Here is a 15779-nt window from a genome sequence, read left to right as displayed (position 1 = left end):
TCTAGGTTCTCTGTTGGCAGAGCAAGGCAGCGTTTGAGTCTGAATAGCAGAACAGGCACTAGTCTCTCTGCCCTGCCAGCACCTCAAACAGCCCGACTTCCCATCAGAAGGCGGCTTTTGGTCTTCAAGCTGCTGTAGCTTTGGCCCTTCCAAGAAAGCTTTTGATGGGGGTGATGGTCAGTGTCTTGATGGATTACACTAAAAAGTGTTGGAGAGGTTCAACTTGAGAACCCCAAAGTATTTGATGTGGTTAGAAGAGTGGTGGTGATGTGCTGACAAACCACCTCCTAGACTGCTAGAGGGAAAGTGAGATTAACATGAAGTAACCATCTGCATCCCTCTCCTCTCAGTTCAGTGTTTCAGTTAAGTTTGTTTAAACATCAGTCCTTGAAAGTAGTTAAACTTCCTCTATAGAAGAGACCTATGCAGCCATTCTATCTTTTCTCTACAGATGGTCATACTGTCAGTGCCTCAGTACTTCCCTGTAGCCAAACAACAGTTTTCAGAGGTCTCTGCCCCTCCTCCAGGGAAGTGAAGCTGAAATAAAACCCTCAGCATTTCTTTCTGTTTACTGAATACTCCTTTACCTGCTGTTTGTTGTGGTGAAGGCCTTACTTTTGGGCCATATTTTTGGCAAGAAATGAAACAAGTAACTTTTCAAACAGAAGCCTCTGCAGTTTTTAAAGACCGATTTAGATTCCTTATGCAAATAAGATGTTACAGCTCGTGGGAGTTTAACAGGCAAGAAGTTGAAGTATGAGAGTAACATGCAAGTATAAATTTCTCTTATGTAATAGGTCCTTATTTGAGACTGCTACTCCTACTTAAAGACAATCCTCTGTGGCTAAGTCTTCTTGCTTATTTATTCAAACTTGTTTCTAGGCTCTTCTGTTTACTTCTGTGCCATCAGCTCCTAAATGTACCAATGTTTTTTCCAGTTCTTGTAAAGAACTCTGTCTCCTCTTACTCCAAAGGCTTTCCTGGTATCCAGCCAGATAGAAAATAAATGATACAATGTAATATGGGTCTACAATGGCACATTTGTATGCATTAAGTCCCTGCTCTGCTGTTGCTTGTCTGTGACACTTGATTCTTTTAACTGTAACTATGTGCCCTTGTACCTTGATGCTGTTTGCAGTTCTGTTCAGTCCCTGCTTCTCGTCTCTCCTCTGCTCTTAGAGAGTGGAGAACCTCTCTGTTTTTCCCTTCTGTGTAGGGTCAAGGCCAGAGGCATTTCACTTTGTCTATGGCATGTGCACGTAGGTGATTTAGAAGTGATGTTATATAACAGTTTAAAAAATATGTAAGTTAGAAGCTGGCAGTGGTTTGAATGCTTAAACTTTGGGTAATACAGATTTTGTTGTGGTGAGGTACAGTCTGAAAGCACTAAATTTAGCAAAGTGGCTGTTACAGTATCAGAGCTAGAAGGGCCATGCTGTCATACTTTCTGAAGGCAGTATTTTAATTAGTACAAAAAAAAAAAAAGAGCAGGCTTTCCTCCCCACCCTCCCCCCCACTATCTTAGTATCCCTTGGTATATTCATTATCACCGTTGCCTATAGAAACCTAGTTCCATTCCTGTCAGGAAGAGTTTTTTAAAACAAATTTAAAATGAATAACTTCTAAAAATGCAACTTAATTTTAGAAAGAAATTACTGAAATCACAGAATTATAGGAGTTGGAAGGAACCTTTGGAGATCCTCTAGTCCTACCTCTGAGCTAAAGCAGTTTGACATGAGTGGCGCATCAATGGGCAGAATTACCTTGAGTATAAGTTGATAAACTGGAAGACTGAATGTGAAGTTTGAGGCTAGAGTTGCTTCGCACTTGCTGCTTTCAGAGCCTGAAAGTAGTCATACACTTGATATTCACCTCATATTGCCTTATGATGTGTGACTATTTGAGGGAAACAACAAAATTCACAGCACTTTAATTTCATTTAGATTCTTGGTTTAGATACCTAAATTTGAGTCTTGCAAGTTAAGATTTGTACATTAAAACCAAGGTTTACAAAGATTATAAGTGTCATGTTTACAACCTAACCTGAACTTAACTTATAAACGTTTATAGTTCATTACAGTAGGAATCATTAATACATAGCTGCTGAGTTTTAAACAGCTTGAGTCTGGAAGGATGACCTGGAGAAGAAATTGCATATGTACATGCTTTTCTTTTTGGCCAGACTTATTATGTCCACATGGCATTCTTCAAACGCTGGTTGTTCCTCACATTACTATTTTGCCTGCAATTGTCTCTTTGCAATTCTTGCTCTCCTGAGCCAAAGTGTTGCTGTTTATTCAGGTTTCCTGTAGCACCCATAATTTATTTTTTGCTTTTAGAAGGAAAACCTTCCACACATTGTTCTTAAAACAAAACGCTGTGGAGGTTTATCTTGGGTGTGAAGAATATTCAAGCCAAGATCCTGGAGATACATAATTTTTTTTTTAATTACTTGAGGAAACAATGCTTCATTTGAGCTCATCTGACTGGTGGAAATTTCTTAGCTCTGCTTCCAGACATGCAAACGTTTCTTCATAATCCTTTTACTGAGATTAAAAATGGTATTGAATTCTACATTTGTTGTTTTGTCCAATAATATACATGCCTAAGGCATGTATATTAGAAGAACTGTGTTTTTGAAGAAAAGCTGAAGATACCCCTCCTTCAGATTTGTAGGTGCAAGCATATTATTTGCTCTGTTATTTAGAGGTGTATGTGTGGGATAGCTGAATTGATGTGTTGGCTGCTGAGAGAAGCCATAAAAATAATTTTCTGAAACACGCAGTATTGCATTGTCTTCCCTTGCTTAGAATGGAGGGGTTTCAATGTCTTTAGCAAACTTTCTGCTCGCTGCTGTCTACGTTAGCATTTCAGCAGTCTTCTGCAACCACTGCAGTTTTCAAATGTTAAGGAACTTCTAGAATTCCACAGACGGCAGCATGAAAAGTCTTTTGAATACAGGTTTTCTGGGAAGTTGGTGAGATCCCTTTGATGCTTGAGAGACTTTTGCTGCTCATACACTTATTATTGCATATATAAAAATACATGGAAGTCTTTTATCGTAGGTATAAACCTGAAAAAAAGGAGAACTGGGGAGAAAGTTATACCTTTTCTGAAGTATGTTGTGGAATGTGATTGTTGGCTGGGGAAGATTGTGCTGGATAGCTGCTTAGCTTGGGAAATGTTTCCTCACTTCATGTTGCTGTTGTTTTCCGAACTTTGAGGTTTTTATATCAGCAATCTTGTAATTCTGTGATGCAGGATGAGAGTCACTGGAAAAACAGCCTTAATGATTGCCCTCTATTTAGCCTGTGAATCACAGAACTATTCTCTATTTGAGTTCCTCCTCTGGGAAGTTTAAACAACGCGGTGGTTTGTGCAGTCTTGGTTCCTTGCAATGCTTTTGTCCTCAAGAGTAGTGGAGTCACCTATGATCAAAGAAGGGTTTTGTTTTTGGCTAGCAGAGGTTAGAGAAAGTATCTAATGTGACTCTGAACTGTTTCTTTGGGGTTTTTCAAAACTTTCCAATGCCAGAAATGCTATTTATAGAGAGATGCAAAGCTTGCTCAAGGCTTACGTAGTTTATCTCTTACCCATTCATTTATTTCCCTCTGCGTGGGATTTGAAACTGGGAAATAGTGTGTGTTCTGTACGAAGACTTTGTTTTCTTTTTGTTGTTCTGTTTGTTTTTTTCTTTAAGGAAAGAGAAGAAGGGGAGGTATTCATGATGTTCTTATTTCTTTGGGGCCTATATTGCAGAATAAAAGAGATTGTGCTTATTTAATCTTAAGACATGCTTTCTTATAGTGAAAATTCTAAAATTATTGCTGTAAGATCTACAAAGTTAGTTTGTTAGGCAGCAAGTATACAATGTCCTTATATTTGCTTTTCCCAAGGGGACCTTTGGGTGTCTCTTACCAGCCTTTAAAAAGAAACAACTTAAAAAAAAAAAAAAAAAAAACTACTTATGTTCTAAAAAAAGAGGCTAAATCAGTTTCTTTTTTTAAATAGTTATGTGGTAGACCTTTTGATGTAGGAGTCTGTGCAGTTTTGATAAGAGTTGCTGCTATTCATATAGTCAGCGTATTTTGTCTTTCTCTCCTCCCCTTCCTAACCGTCTGCAGCCTGGTCTGCAGGCCATGGAAGGCATGCAGGAGGCCTCAGGCAACTTTGTTCTTTGCTCTTGGAGAGATTTAAGGAGGTAGCATCCTAAAGGCTATAAAAACACGGGCCCTTCAAAAGGTACCTTAGGTCTAGGTAGCTGAGATCTAGGCTTTTTACTGGTGTCTGTAAGGAACTGATATAATTACCTGTCTGCACAGTGCCGTGTTTCTGTGGTGTCTACGTGCACAGTCCTGTCCTGTCAGTCTCTGAGAAGGATATTCTGTTCTACTCTTAGGACCTACTGTGTACAGTTGTACATAATCCCAGTGACTAAGCCTATCTGAAAGTTGGTGGAAATCTAGCACTATTACCTGGCAGACCTTTAAGTTCCACAATCACCATAAACCCACGCTGAGCTCAAGCTACCACTAGGTTCTCAGTGGTTCCAGGCTGGTGTACTCCCATGCCCTCAGCATTAAGCCAGCTTGCAGACTGAATTCAAAAGGGATTGTGAGAGGTAGGTTGTCAGTGTAGGTTTGTGGGTTTTTTTGTCTTACATCCATGTCTAGGCAGGGACTGTTTCCATCTGAAATTTAAGCATACGTGTTAACTGTATTCTAAGTCTCAAATGTTCTACCACTGAGGTCTATGGGATTTGTTTTTTTTCCATTTGTGTGGAAGAAAATCTCATGGAGAGCAACAGAATTGGTTAGGAATTTGATGGCAGGGAGAGAATTGTTCTAATGCTAGAAAACTTTTGTAATGCAAATGAGCCATAAATCAGCTAGCTAGCTCCCGGGGTGTCTTCATGTGCTGAGCTTTTTCCTGTCAGGATGCAGTCTCTTTGGAGTAGAGAATGTGTCTTGCATAGCACTTAATCTACTGATAATAACTGAGTTTTTACCACTGTTTTTTCCCTCAGTAGGCTTAAGTTTAGCATGTGGCCAATTGCAGGTAGACTCAGCTTAAACTGAATTTGATGTTTTTCACGTAACGTTGTGTGTCTGTCCACTAATGAGTCTTTTTCTCTTAATAACACTTTTATAAATACATAGTCTCAAGGCATTCATCACACATTTCAAACAACTGATCTTCAAAAATCAGATCTCTTGTAATAAGATTTCTGTGTGCACAGGATCTGTGTTGGAAAGACAAGGGCCCTGGTTCCCCCTGGAGCACAGTGGTTGCTGTGAGAACTGCTTCCTCCAGACTGAGAAAAGGGTTTTTGGTCTTGTAAAAGCATTCGTGTTAGACATGCTGCCAACCCCCTTGGGTTTTTTGTTTCTTTGGGTTGTTTTTTTTTGTTGTTCTGTTTTGTTGTGGTTTTTTCAATCTTGAGTGTCCTTAAACCGTAGAAGATGACCCTGATCTCATGAAGTGTTACATTTGAGCCATTTTATGCATATGAAGAGTCATACTGTTAGGTTTACAGGACAGTGTAAGTCACTTGTAGGAACAGAGCTGAAGGCAGGGTGGTCGGAGTCTGTCCTTCCAGGAAGCTCCTGCTCCCAGCTGAGAAGGGATGGGGCAAAGTGGGGATGGAACAGGGATGTTACAAAGCACCCACTGTACCTAGTTCCTGCCAGCCCTTCTTCTATGAGGCCACTGTCTGTGAAGATAGCTGGTCGTCTTGCTCTCTGGGGGGGTGGTGACACTTGACTGTACCTTACCCACCCAGTGGCCTCACTGCGGCCTGGGTGTGTGTGGTTATCATTTTCACTTATGAAAAGTCCATTGTAAGAAACAACATTACTAAAGCTGTAGATTCCTCTTTCTCCCCACTTAATGTCATCATTGCAGAGTATTTTTCTGAACTTTAATCCATGTGCCAGGATCTACCATATACTTGCACATTTCCTCTCCTGTGCTGAGTGTTGATTGGAACTCTTTTCAGGAAGCCAATCAAACTGCTCAACTTGTTAAATAGGTTGCAGGTTGTTTGGGAGCAATGATTGTAAACACAGAACTGAGACACACAGTGGGTTAGTTGAGATGTGTTTTTAATATCTAATCTGAAATACTTTAAATAGAACTTTTCTCCATTTGTGTCACAGTGCTTCTTGCTGTAAATTTATTCCTGGACAGGGGAATTATGCAACCTGTTTGTAAGCATGTGCACTGCATCTTTTATGAGCTCCAGATGTGTTTAACAGAATTCCTAAGAAATATATGGTGGCGCTTATATAATTCCAGTCATGGCAGTTATGCCGTACAGAAGGCCTTGACATTTAAGTGGTAATTTTCAAAGTAACTTATGGAATAAAAGCAAAAGCTAATGCAAAGACAGGTGCCTTAAATCTCAGTTTACTCCCTCTTTGGAACGTCCCTCACAGGGTGATTTAAATGAAGAAATAATTAAGACTTTTGCCTGTACTACTTTGATCACTGATTTTTTGGCCATGGTTACTTTCTGATCTTGCTTACCTTGCTGGCAGCGTCAACCAGGTGACTTCCTTTAGCAAGCTGAGTTGATTACTCAAGAGTAAGATCCATTCTAAGGAGAAAAGTGTTTTCTTTTCTTCCCCACTGGTACTGTAAAAGCAATGTCACAGTGTTCTTGTGTCCTGCTGCAGTGCAAGCTACACTTCTCTCAGCTCTCACAACTCAAATGAAAATTTCTCATCATCAAAGTGCTTTTTCTGGCTAAGTGGGAAGAAGCTACCACAGCTATGTCAGTGTTCCTGTCCAGAGGTTGGTTGGGCATCATGTAGCCTATGTTTGTTTTAATTTCTGGTGGCTTCTCTTTGCTGATCTCAGGGTGATACTGCAAAAGCAAGGCTCTCATGTGACAAGCCCTGCAGTCTGGGCAGAGCGCCTGTAAACTGGCACTGCTGCTTCAAGGGGCAGACTTGTCTCTTCTTTTGGCCTTTTCCTTTGTGTTGATACAGATGTTAGCACAATCGTGCAGGATATAATGGAGGGATTGATCTAATTTTTGAGAGGTTAGTTACATATTGGCATTTCTGGAATGTTGTTTTTATTTTTTTTTTTTTAACTTAGGTAATTTCCCAGATCTAGTCCCAGTGAAGCTGCAACAAACACTTGTGTGTGAGAATAAGGACAGCTCTTGGGGGCAGGAATAATGATGGACAGGAGAGAGGCTCCTTCCTTGGCTGGGAGAAGTGGCTTGAAATTTTTCTTGAGCTGAATCTCCTTTTGTATGTTCCACATCCTGAAGCTCAGGGGCTTGTTGTGCATTTTACTGTATATCAGTACACTTGCTGTGCATTATTGCTGACAGTGGCTGGTTGTGGATACTTAAAAGAATATCTGGAGGGCAAAAAAGTCTCAATGCTGTGTGCATGCAGGGATTCTTCACAAATGTGCTGACAGGTATACAGGCTTCTAACAGTTTGCTGTAATACGTGCATGCTGAGGAAAGGGCTGTATCCCTGTTACTGTGTTCTTATCCCCTCATAGACCCTGCCATGATGAGTTTTCACAATTGCTTTTTGTACCTGTTTATGTCTCAAGCAAACTCACAAACTATTTATTTTTAGCTGCTTTTCATTTTACATGGCAGTATTACTTGAAACAATTTAACTTGATGCTCTCGATGCTTGTTGCATATATAAAATGCTAAAATAACATTCTCTAAGTTTTTCTTCCTGAGTTGGGTTCCAGTTATGTTATTGTGACATTATATGCGTTGCACTAGAATTCTTTCCCATGGATTTCACTTGAAGTGATCATTGATTTTCATTTGCTGTTTTATTGCTTCATTGTAAATGTCTATTGCTATTGTAGTCACTGAGCTTTAAATTTCCTTCTGACTTTTCAGTCTATTTAACCAAAACTAAAACTAGCTTTATATGTTCAGGAAAGTTTAGCACTTGATCTGATAAAATGGATGATCAGTGATGATTATATTGAGCAGTTCACATCCCGATAAGTCCTCTTGCATCCTGTCTTCCTCTTTCTTTTGTGACATTCTCAGTTCTTGTACTTTATTTCCCTATTTTAGTCAATTATTAGTTTCGAAGGGACTTTTCTTTTTGCCTCATGGAAATTGAGTTTATTCAAGTGTTTAACTGAAGCGGGGAGGGAGGAGTTTATCAAAGTTTTGAAGAGAAATTGAAATGTACTTCAGCCTTATTGCCACGTGCTTGTTGTATGCATCAATTAATCCTGTAATATCACAGAATCATAGAATCCTTAGGGTTGGAAGGGACCTTTGAAGGCTATGTAGTCCAGCTGTCCTGTAATGAATACGGACACCTACAGCTAGATTAGAGCCTTATCCAGCCTCACCTTGAAAGTCTCCAGGGATGGGGCATCGACCCACCCTCACTGTGAAAGACTTTTCCTTATATCTAACCTAAATCTATCCTCTCTGAGCTTGTAACTATTTTCCCTTGTTCTATCACCACAGACCCTGCAAAAGTCTGTCCCCTTCTTTCATAGAATCATAGAGTGGCCTGGGTTGAAAAGGACCACAATGATGATCTAGTTTCAAGCCCCCTGCCATGGGCAGGGTCACCAACCACTAGATCAGGCTGCCCAGGGTCTGTAGCTCCCCTTTAGATGTTGAAAGAATATACTGCTTTAGCCATTTAACTACACGTGGGTTTTTTGTTGTTGTTGTTGTTGTTTGTTTGGAGGTTTTTTTTGCAATTCCAACAGGTGTGTCAGTGGAAGCAGTAGCTCAGCAAGCTGGCAGTGAATGTAGGGAGGGGCTGGAGCTGTGAGCGCCAGCTGGAGGGCACAAGTTGGCCATTCCTCCCTGGAAAGGGGCTTGAATGGAGAGAAAGTGTCTTGCTGGGAGGAATTTGTTGCATGTGTAGGAGTGGTTGGGGATGAGCGCCATGGTAAGACAAGTATCTAGCACTGTTAGAAAGGAAGAAGAGTAGGAACAGGATGAGGTTGTGGTAAGAGTCAAGTTGGTACTTGTGACAAGATAGATTTGTGGTGTGAATTTAATTGAACAAGCCAGTTTAATGCATTTAAGGCAAACCTAAAAGAGTAACTCTTAAGGGAGAGATTTCTTGATTTTTACCTTCTGCCTAAAGCTGTTCCACCAGAGCCTGCAGTAACGGAGGTTATAAAAGAAGGAATTAAACAGATGTTTAAATCAAACTAAAACAGCTTCCAAAAATCCCTTCCATAGGGAAAGAATTTCATTAAATTGTTGTCATGGTAATGGAGTGCTGAATACATGGTAACCTCTTTGGCTAAGTAAACAGAAAGATGGGGATACTTTATGCCTTTGAAAGTAGAGTTTATTAAGCTGTGTGGGAACATTTTATTCCTAAATTAAAAAAAAAAAAAAAAAAAAAGAAAGAAAAAAAAAAAGAAACTTTCTGAGAGCTCAAAAGTCTCTCAAGTTTTATCCTGGGAAACTGTGATATCCTCCCCCAAAAATTAACATAAGAGAGCTTAAATAGATTATTTAGAATTCTCTGCTATCCAGCAGAAGACTTGGGAAGAAGTAATACTTTCATTTAATCCAAGAACTGTTTTTTATCAGAAGGTGCAGCCTTTTCAAATTCCAGAACAGCATTGCTACAGATCTGCATTACAGATAATGAAAGAAAGATTGAGATACTTGAGATACTTTATTACTATTACATGTTAATGGAAGTATCAGGAAGGAAATGGACATACCCCCGTCGTCAGTGCAGCACTTTAGTCTTTGAAGCATAATGCCTTTCTTGATCATTGCTGCTGGCTGACCATGTGTGAAACATAAGCTGGTTTTGTAAATTAGTAACTGCAGTTTCAATGAAAGTGGAAATTTCCAGCTTTGACCTGTGCTACTAATATCAGAGGTTTCTGTGGTTGCAGCATATGTTGTCATTTGGAGAACTGGCAGAGTATAAGCAGCGTGGGCACTTCTTGGTGTACTGCACCCATACCTGTTATTCTTGATAGCTTTTTCAGAAAGAGTTAATTTTATCATTTTTTCCCCTTCAGTTAATTTTTGAAATCTAATATAAAAATGTGTGACATTGCTTACTTTCACCTTCATAATCTGTTTTAATAGGAAACATACAGAATTGTGGCTTGCTTATTTCCAGAGCAGGGTGCATACCAGCCTGAAACAGCACACCTTTGATAGAGTGTGCTTTCTTGCAGGGTGGCCACCTCTTACTGAGATTGCTCTCTGAGGGTGAACTGTCTTCACGGTAGTTGTGAAGTGAAAGAAGCTGCACTGAAGAAGTCAGGTGAAGGCATTATGGTGTGGCACGCAGGCCTTTCTTTGGCTGTGAAAGAAGTCATGATTTGCTGTGCCTGAGATCACTTGTTCGTCATGTTACATCAAGTTGGATGGAAGTACAGCCATGCTGTAAGGTTTCTGAATTTCAACACAATGAGTTTGATTTATGTAGCTGTTTGTGTTCTGCAGGATGTTGTGCTGATTGTATATCAGATACTAAGGCGTATTTTAGAGGATGCACATTGTAGAAAGTTTCCCAAAGGGAAAACTGTCAGCTTTAAGAAGTCATGAAGATTTCTTCTACCTTTTCCTTAATACAAACCTAGTGCTGTTTGTGAGTACTTACCAAGTATACACTAAATAAATTCCTATCCAATTATTTGTTAGGCCCTCCAGTTGAATAAGTGTTAATTGAAACCCAATGCATTTTCTAAAATAATAATAATAATAAAATAAAAAATTGTTACTGTCAGATTTCCGTTTCTTTATTTTCTTGGTATGAGGGATGTATTGCTTTCTTGATGCTCATATTCTTCTAATGGAAGTTTTACAGGCAGCATCACCTTTCCTTTGTCTGGACTGTTTTCTTTGTACACTAACCACCTATGTTGTTAGTGTTATGGGAAAATCTAGCTGCTTTATTCTAAAAATACATATGTATTTTCTATTTGTAGGCAGTCAAATAGACTTGAATCGGGAAGATTAACTAGGTTATTTTTTGAAATATTTCATGGTTCTTTTCCTGTACGTCAGTGCCCAAACTCTCCCCACCCTCATTGCCAACTAATTTAAGGAAGCACTGCTGACATTGTATTTTAACCTGCATACTCTGAAATTACACTCATTTCACACCACTAGTCCCTATTAAATGGTGCCAGAAATCTCTGCAGCCTGCTCTCAGTGTCTTCAGAACTAGTTTTCATGGGATTTCATAGTAAAGCTCTCATGCCATCTGTTGTTCACATTAACAGACTTAAAACCTTTACTGGAAATCTTAGTGTTTGGACAAACTCGGAAAATACTTTGAGGAGCAGAAAAAGGATGCCTCTATAAGTCCAGAAGATGTGTTTTGCCTGTCAGAACCAATTTGCTTGAGAAACTTTATCTGGTGCCTAAATTACGTTACAAATGTGTAAGACTTTCTGAAGAAACAGGCGTGTTTTTGCAGATAAGTTGTTTGTGTTTCCAAGCCTCCCGTTTTCTCTGTCCCTCTTCCTTCCCTTTATAATTTTCCTGGTGAAACACAATATATCCCTTGACGGGGACATTGAAAAATGGACATGTTGTGCAGTAGTATCTATCTGCTTACTGAAAAACAGGCATATTGTTTTGTTTGTAAAGCCGTTTTAACTGCAAAACCTGACATTGTGATCAAACTGAATGATTTTAATTAAGTATTTGGCCTTCAGCTCAATTTTTGTTCTCATAATGTAGAAAAATAATTCAGCTGGAAGGGACCTTCAGAGATCAAGTCCAACTGTTTGACCTCTTTAGGGCTAGCCAAAAGTTACATTGCGTTATTGAGGGCATTGTACAAATGCCTCGTGAGCACTGACAGGCATGGAGCATCAACCAAATCTCTAGGGAGCCTGCTCCAGTATTAGACCACCCTCATGGTAAGGTAGTATTTCTAGTGCCCATTCAACCCTCCTCTGGTGCACTTTGTGTTGTTTCTGCCCCACCGTTGGTGACCAGCACCAAAGCCCAACACCTCCCTCTGCTTCCCTTCTTCAGGGAGCAGTGAGGTTGCCTCTCAGCCTACTCTTCTCACAGACTCACAGAATGGCTTGGGTTGGAAGGGATCAAGGATCATGAAGCTCCAATCCACCTGCTGCAGGCAGAGCCATCAACCTCCATATCTAATATTAGGCCAGGCTGCCCAGGGCCTCATCCAACCCCCATCACCTCGAGATGCATAGTTTCTAATACACCATTTGCACACAGAGAAGTACAAACCCTCTACCAAACATAAAAGAAAATGAGCGGTCTGACTCCATACTGGGCAGCCTAAGTGTTCTCAGCCTCTCCTCATAGGACACTGAATTTTAGTTGGATTCAGAGAACTGTCCTTCAAAGTGGAACAAGACCACTAGAAAACTTCCAAGGCTGTTGAAAAAGGAAATAGCTTGACAAATGATGTTCTTAAAATGATTTTTTTTCCATCTTGCCAGGAAGGGTGGGAGATAACAGAGCTGGAAGGAGTAGATAAGACCTTCAGTCTCTAGTTTGTTCAAGAGATTATGAGTTTGAAACCTTAGCATGAGCAGAAGGAAGGATGAACAGCTTGCTTGCCTTGTTGTATTGTGGCCCTGGTGCTCTTTGTGGTTGTACCAAAGGACTTCCCATTCAGCTATTTGTTGGGCACTTCAGTTGAATAAGCCTTGCTGGGTGGTGCAGCTCAGCATGAGTGATGAATGGGTGGAAGATGAACACGGTGCCACAAAGAGATGCAGTTGGGCTAAATGTGCAGCAAGCTCTCCAGCCATGCTGTTTACTGCATTGTCTCTGCAGCACTTTGCCACTGCATGTTAATAATGAATTGCCTTGTGTATATGCAGGGCTTTGTATTTGCTATTCCGAGAGAGTGCACTTAGTCAAGTTAAAAAGCATAGTGCGTTTGAGGATGGGATGTTCTTATGGTGTTAAACGGTATTGCGAGCTTGTTTTGGTTCATTGGGATATTTTAGTCAAGATCTTTCAAGAATGAGGTAAGTGTGTGGGGGAGTAATTTTGACCCGACTTTAGAGACCTCTAAAAGCAGCAACTTCTAAGTACAGAGCATTTCCTCAAGTAGAGTTACTGCAACTCCAGCTCCTGTGATGAGCGTTGTGGGTGCTTAGTCCTCATTTGGTGCTTTTTTTGGTGCCAGGGTTATCACTTTGAAAGCTCAGTGGTTACCTCGAAACTGAGAATTGGGCAGGAGTAGTCTAGGCATTATTGGAAAATGTGATGTGTCTTGAGGACAGAGTAGGAATTAGGGAGCACACAGATCATTAATTGAGGAGTGTGCTGGTGGTTTTCCTTATTCACAGCTTCTGTAGGTTTTGTGATAAGCTCTTGGTGAGCTGCGCAGCCTGGGAGTTAGGCAAGGTTAAATGCTGCGACAAGAAGCATTAGTTGATGATGTTACCATGGGTCAGTCCTGTCTTTTTTCTGCCTTCCTTCTCCCTGTCACTTATGGATCAGGTCTTTTATAGCTCCTCCTTCTTCAAGTTGCCTAGGGCAACTTTGAAAACTCTAGTTAAAGTGTGCTTTACCAGGAGTACTGATGGAAGCTGTTGGAGTGTTCATGAGGGGTCGTTGACCTCTAGAGAAGGTTGTGGGTATTTTCCTTTCAAAAAAGGGTTACATGTTTCTATTATAGCTGCTTTTCTGTTGGTTGGTTGGTTGTTTTGAGATAACGTATCCATACTACATAAAGCTTACTTAATGAGGTTGGTGATCAAAACACATTAGAAATGTGAAAGGGAAGGCTCTGGTGCAATGTGGTTAGAAATGGAACCGCTGGTGGCTTACCAGTTCCAGCCTGCTGAAGCAGATGATTTGGATAGCCTGTGACAGGCACATATGCAGGAAGGTCGTTGTGTCGCTAGAGTAAAAAGTAAGGGACGTCTCATCTACGAGTCTGGAACCAAGTTCAACCACAAAGTAAGGATATGCCATTTTAGTGGAGCAGGCTGCTTTCCAGAATTACTTAACGGGGCTAAATACAGACATTGTATATGCAATGCGATTGTAATGTTTTGCAGTTGTTACAGTAGCCTTTGATCAGGTTTGTGGCTTATTAGTCAAAAATAAGCTTCCTTTGCATACTCAAATTTTCTGAAATCTAAACAGAACGTTTTTTGTTATATAAATGTATTTGCTTTTATCTTTTAGAAACGTGTAGGTTGTTTTTATATGTAGTCAAGACCTAGTCTATAAAGTTTTAGACATATAAAATCTATTTTTCTGTGCAGAGCATGAACTACCACAATTGCTTTATGAGTCAGTGGGTGTGAGTGAATGGGGGACCACTGCAGGAGCAGAACTCATCCTCACTGAGTTGGCTGCAGAGTGAGATCTGCTGCTATGATGCTTGGAGAAGCATTTAAGAAGTATGTATACAGATGAGTACAATAGGCGTGAGGCTTTTGTGAGTCAATCTGTTGATATATTTCACTGGAAAATGTTGGTTACATGTGATCCCAAAAGCTTTGTAACCAAGAAGTCAGCGTAGGAGAGAGAAGTATCATTAGGTCAGTTTTTTCTTCTGTGCGATATAGAAATGATTCTTAAATTAGTGGTACTTGGGGGCAATTCTGATGACTGACCCTTAGGCCATAAAGCGAGCTTTGAAAGGTAAAGATAGTGACTTAGCAGAAAATGGTGTTAGGATTCCTGAATCATCTTTTTTGCTTGAGCTGTTCTAAGGCTTCTAAAAAGAAAATGCTCTTGTTGTTATAGTGATAAGCTGACAGATTTATAGGCAGGCCATTAACATTTTTCTCAGAAGAGCATAAAAATCTGGGAAGTGTTCCTGCACAAACAGTTTGCAGCCACATCAGTCTCTTTGCTGAAGAAGCACTGGGTGATGCTTGGGGCACAAGGTGACACAGGCTGTGCAAGAGCACATGTAGGTTAGCATGGGTAGGTAATGTTGGGCAAAGTGGAAATAAATAACAAGTTTATGTCAAAACAAATAGCTTTCTATTATGCAGGAGCAGTTGACTGTGAAATTGTTGTGTTAGCAGTTGTATGATGGTACATTAGGATCTGAGCTTTTATTTTATCCTAAGTTTCATCTTGAAAACATGGTTTTGTTTGCAAAATTCATTATATAGTGGTTAAAAAAACAACAACATTTGAATGTTTCTGTTTCTTTTACGGGGAAGAGGAACAAGGAAAACAATAGTAAAAAAACATTTTATTATTGTTGTGCTGGAGAAGATAATCTTGAGGTGATGGATGATACGATGATTGAAGAATATGCCTTAAGATAATGTTAGGTACTGATGAGAAATGTGTTTTTTACAGAGTTGTAAAGAATTTTGATGTTCAATTAACTTCAGAAATCAAGAGAGAAAGTGAACTAACTTGTTTGTAGATATTGGCAACATCTTCATGGTTTTTTCTTTATATACAGTTTGAAAAAGAAAAGGCAAGCCAAGCAAAACACAGAGACCGTCTCTGCCAATTCCCCCGGATCTCCTGTTTCCAAAACTCCAGCTGAGAAAGATGATGAAAGTAAAGTTATTTTGGAGCAAATCAGTTCCTCTGGAGACAACTGTAAATTTGCTGGGGAAAAGGAAACTGTTCCGGAGAAAGAAAAGAGAAAAAAAAAATACAATCAACTGAAAGACATCAGGCGCACAGAACTGAAAAGATACTACAGTACTGGTGAGTTGTGTTGGCGTTACAGTGTTTCTTAAGCGTTTGTTTTGATGGCTAGTTAACGTGCTTTTCTGATATCTTATAGGGTTTCCTTTAAGGGGTGATTGACTGCATATCCTTTATGTAGAAACCAATAATATTATGT

The 15779-nt window shown here is 39.9% G+C and overlaps 1 protein-coding gene across 7 annotated transcripts in view; it reads left to right on the top strand.

Moving 5' to 3' along the window:
• NCOA7 (nuclear receptor coactivator 7) overlaps nt 1-15779 on the top strand; it is an 85510-nt gene that overhangs the window by 19930 nt on the left and 49801 nt on the right. For 6 of the 7 annotated variants that reach the window (XM_040697145.2, XM_040697146.2, NM_001012878.3 and 3 more), the window contains one exon: nt 15387-15640. In XM_040697145.2, the coding sequence (XP_040553079.1) occupies nt 15387-15640 (254 nt within the window). Of the gene's footprint in view, nt 1-15386; nt 15641-15779 lie in introns of those variants that run through there. The other variant, XM_046938862.1, reaches the window with a different exon arrangement.

Source organism: Gallus gallus, chromosome 3 (assembly GCF_016699485.2).
Source record: "Gallus gallus isolate bGalGal1 chromosome 3, bGalGal1.mat.broiler.GRCg7b, whole genome shotgun sequence".
Classification (NCBI taxonomy): domain Eukaryota; kingdom Metazoa; phylum Chordata; class Aves; order Galliformes; family Phasianidae; genus Gallus; species Gallus gallus.
Note: the sequence above shows the minus strand (reverse complement) of the source record. Positions and strands in the feature narration are given on the sequence as shown.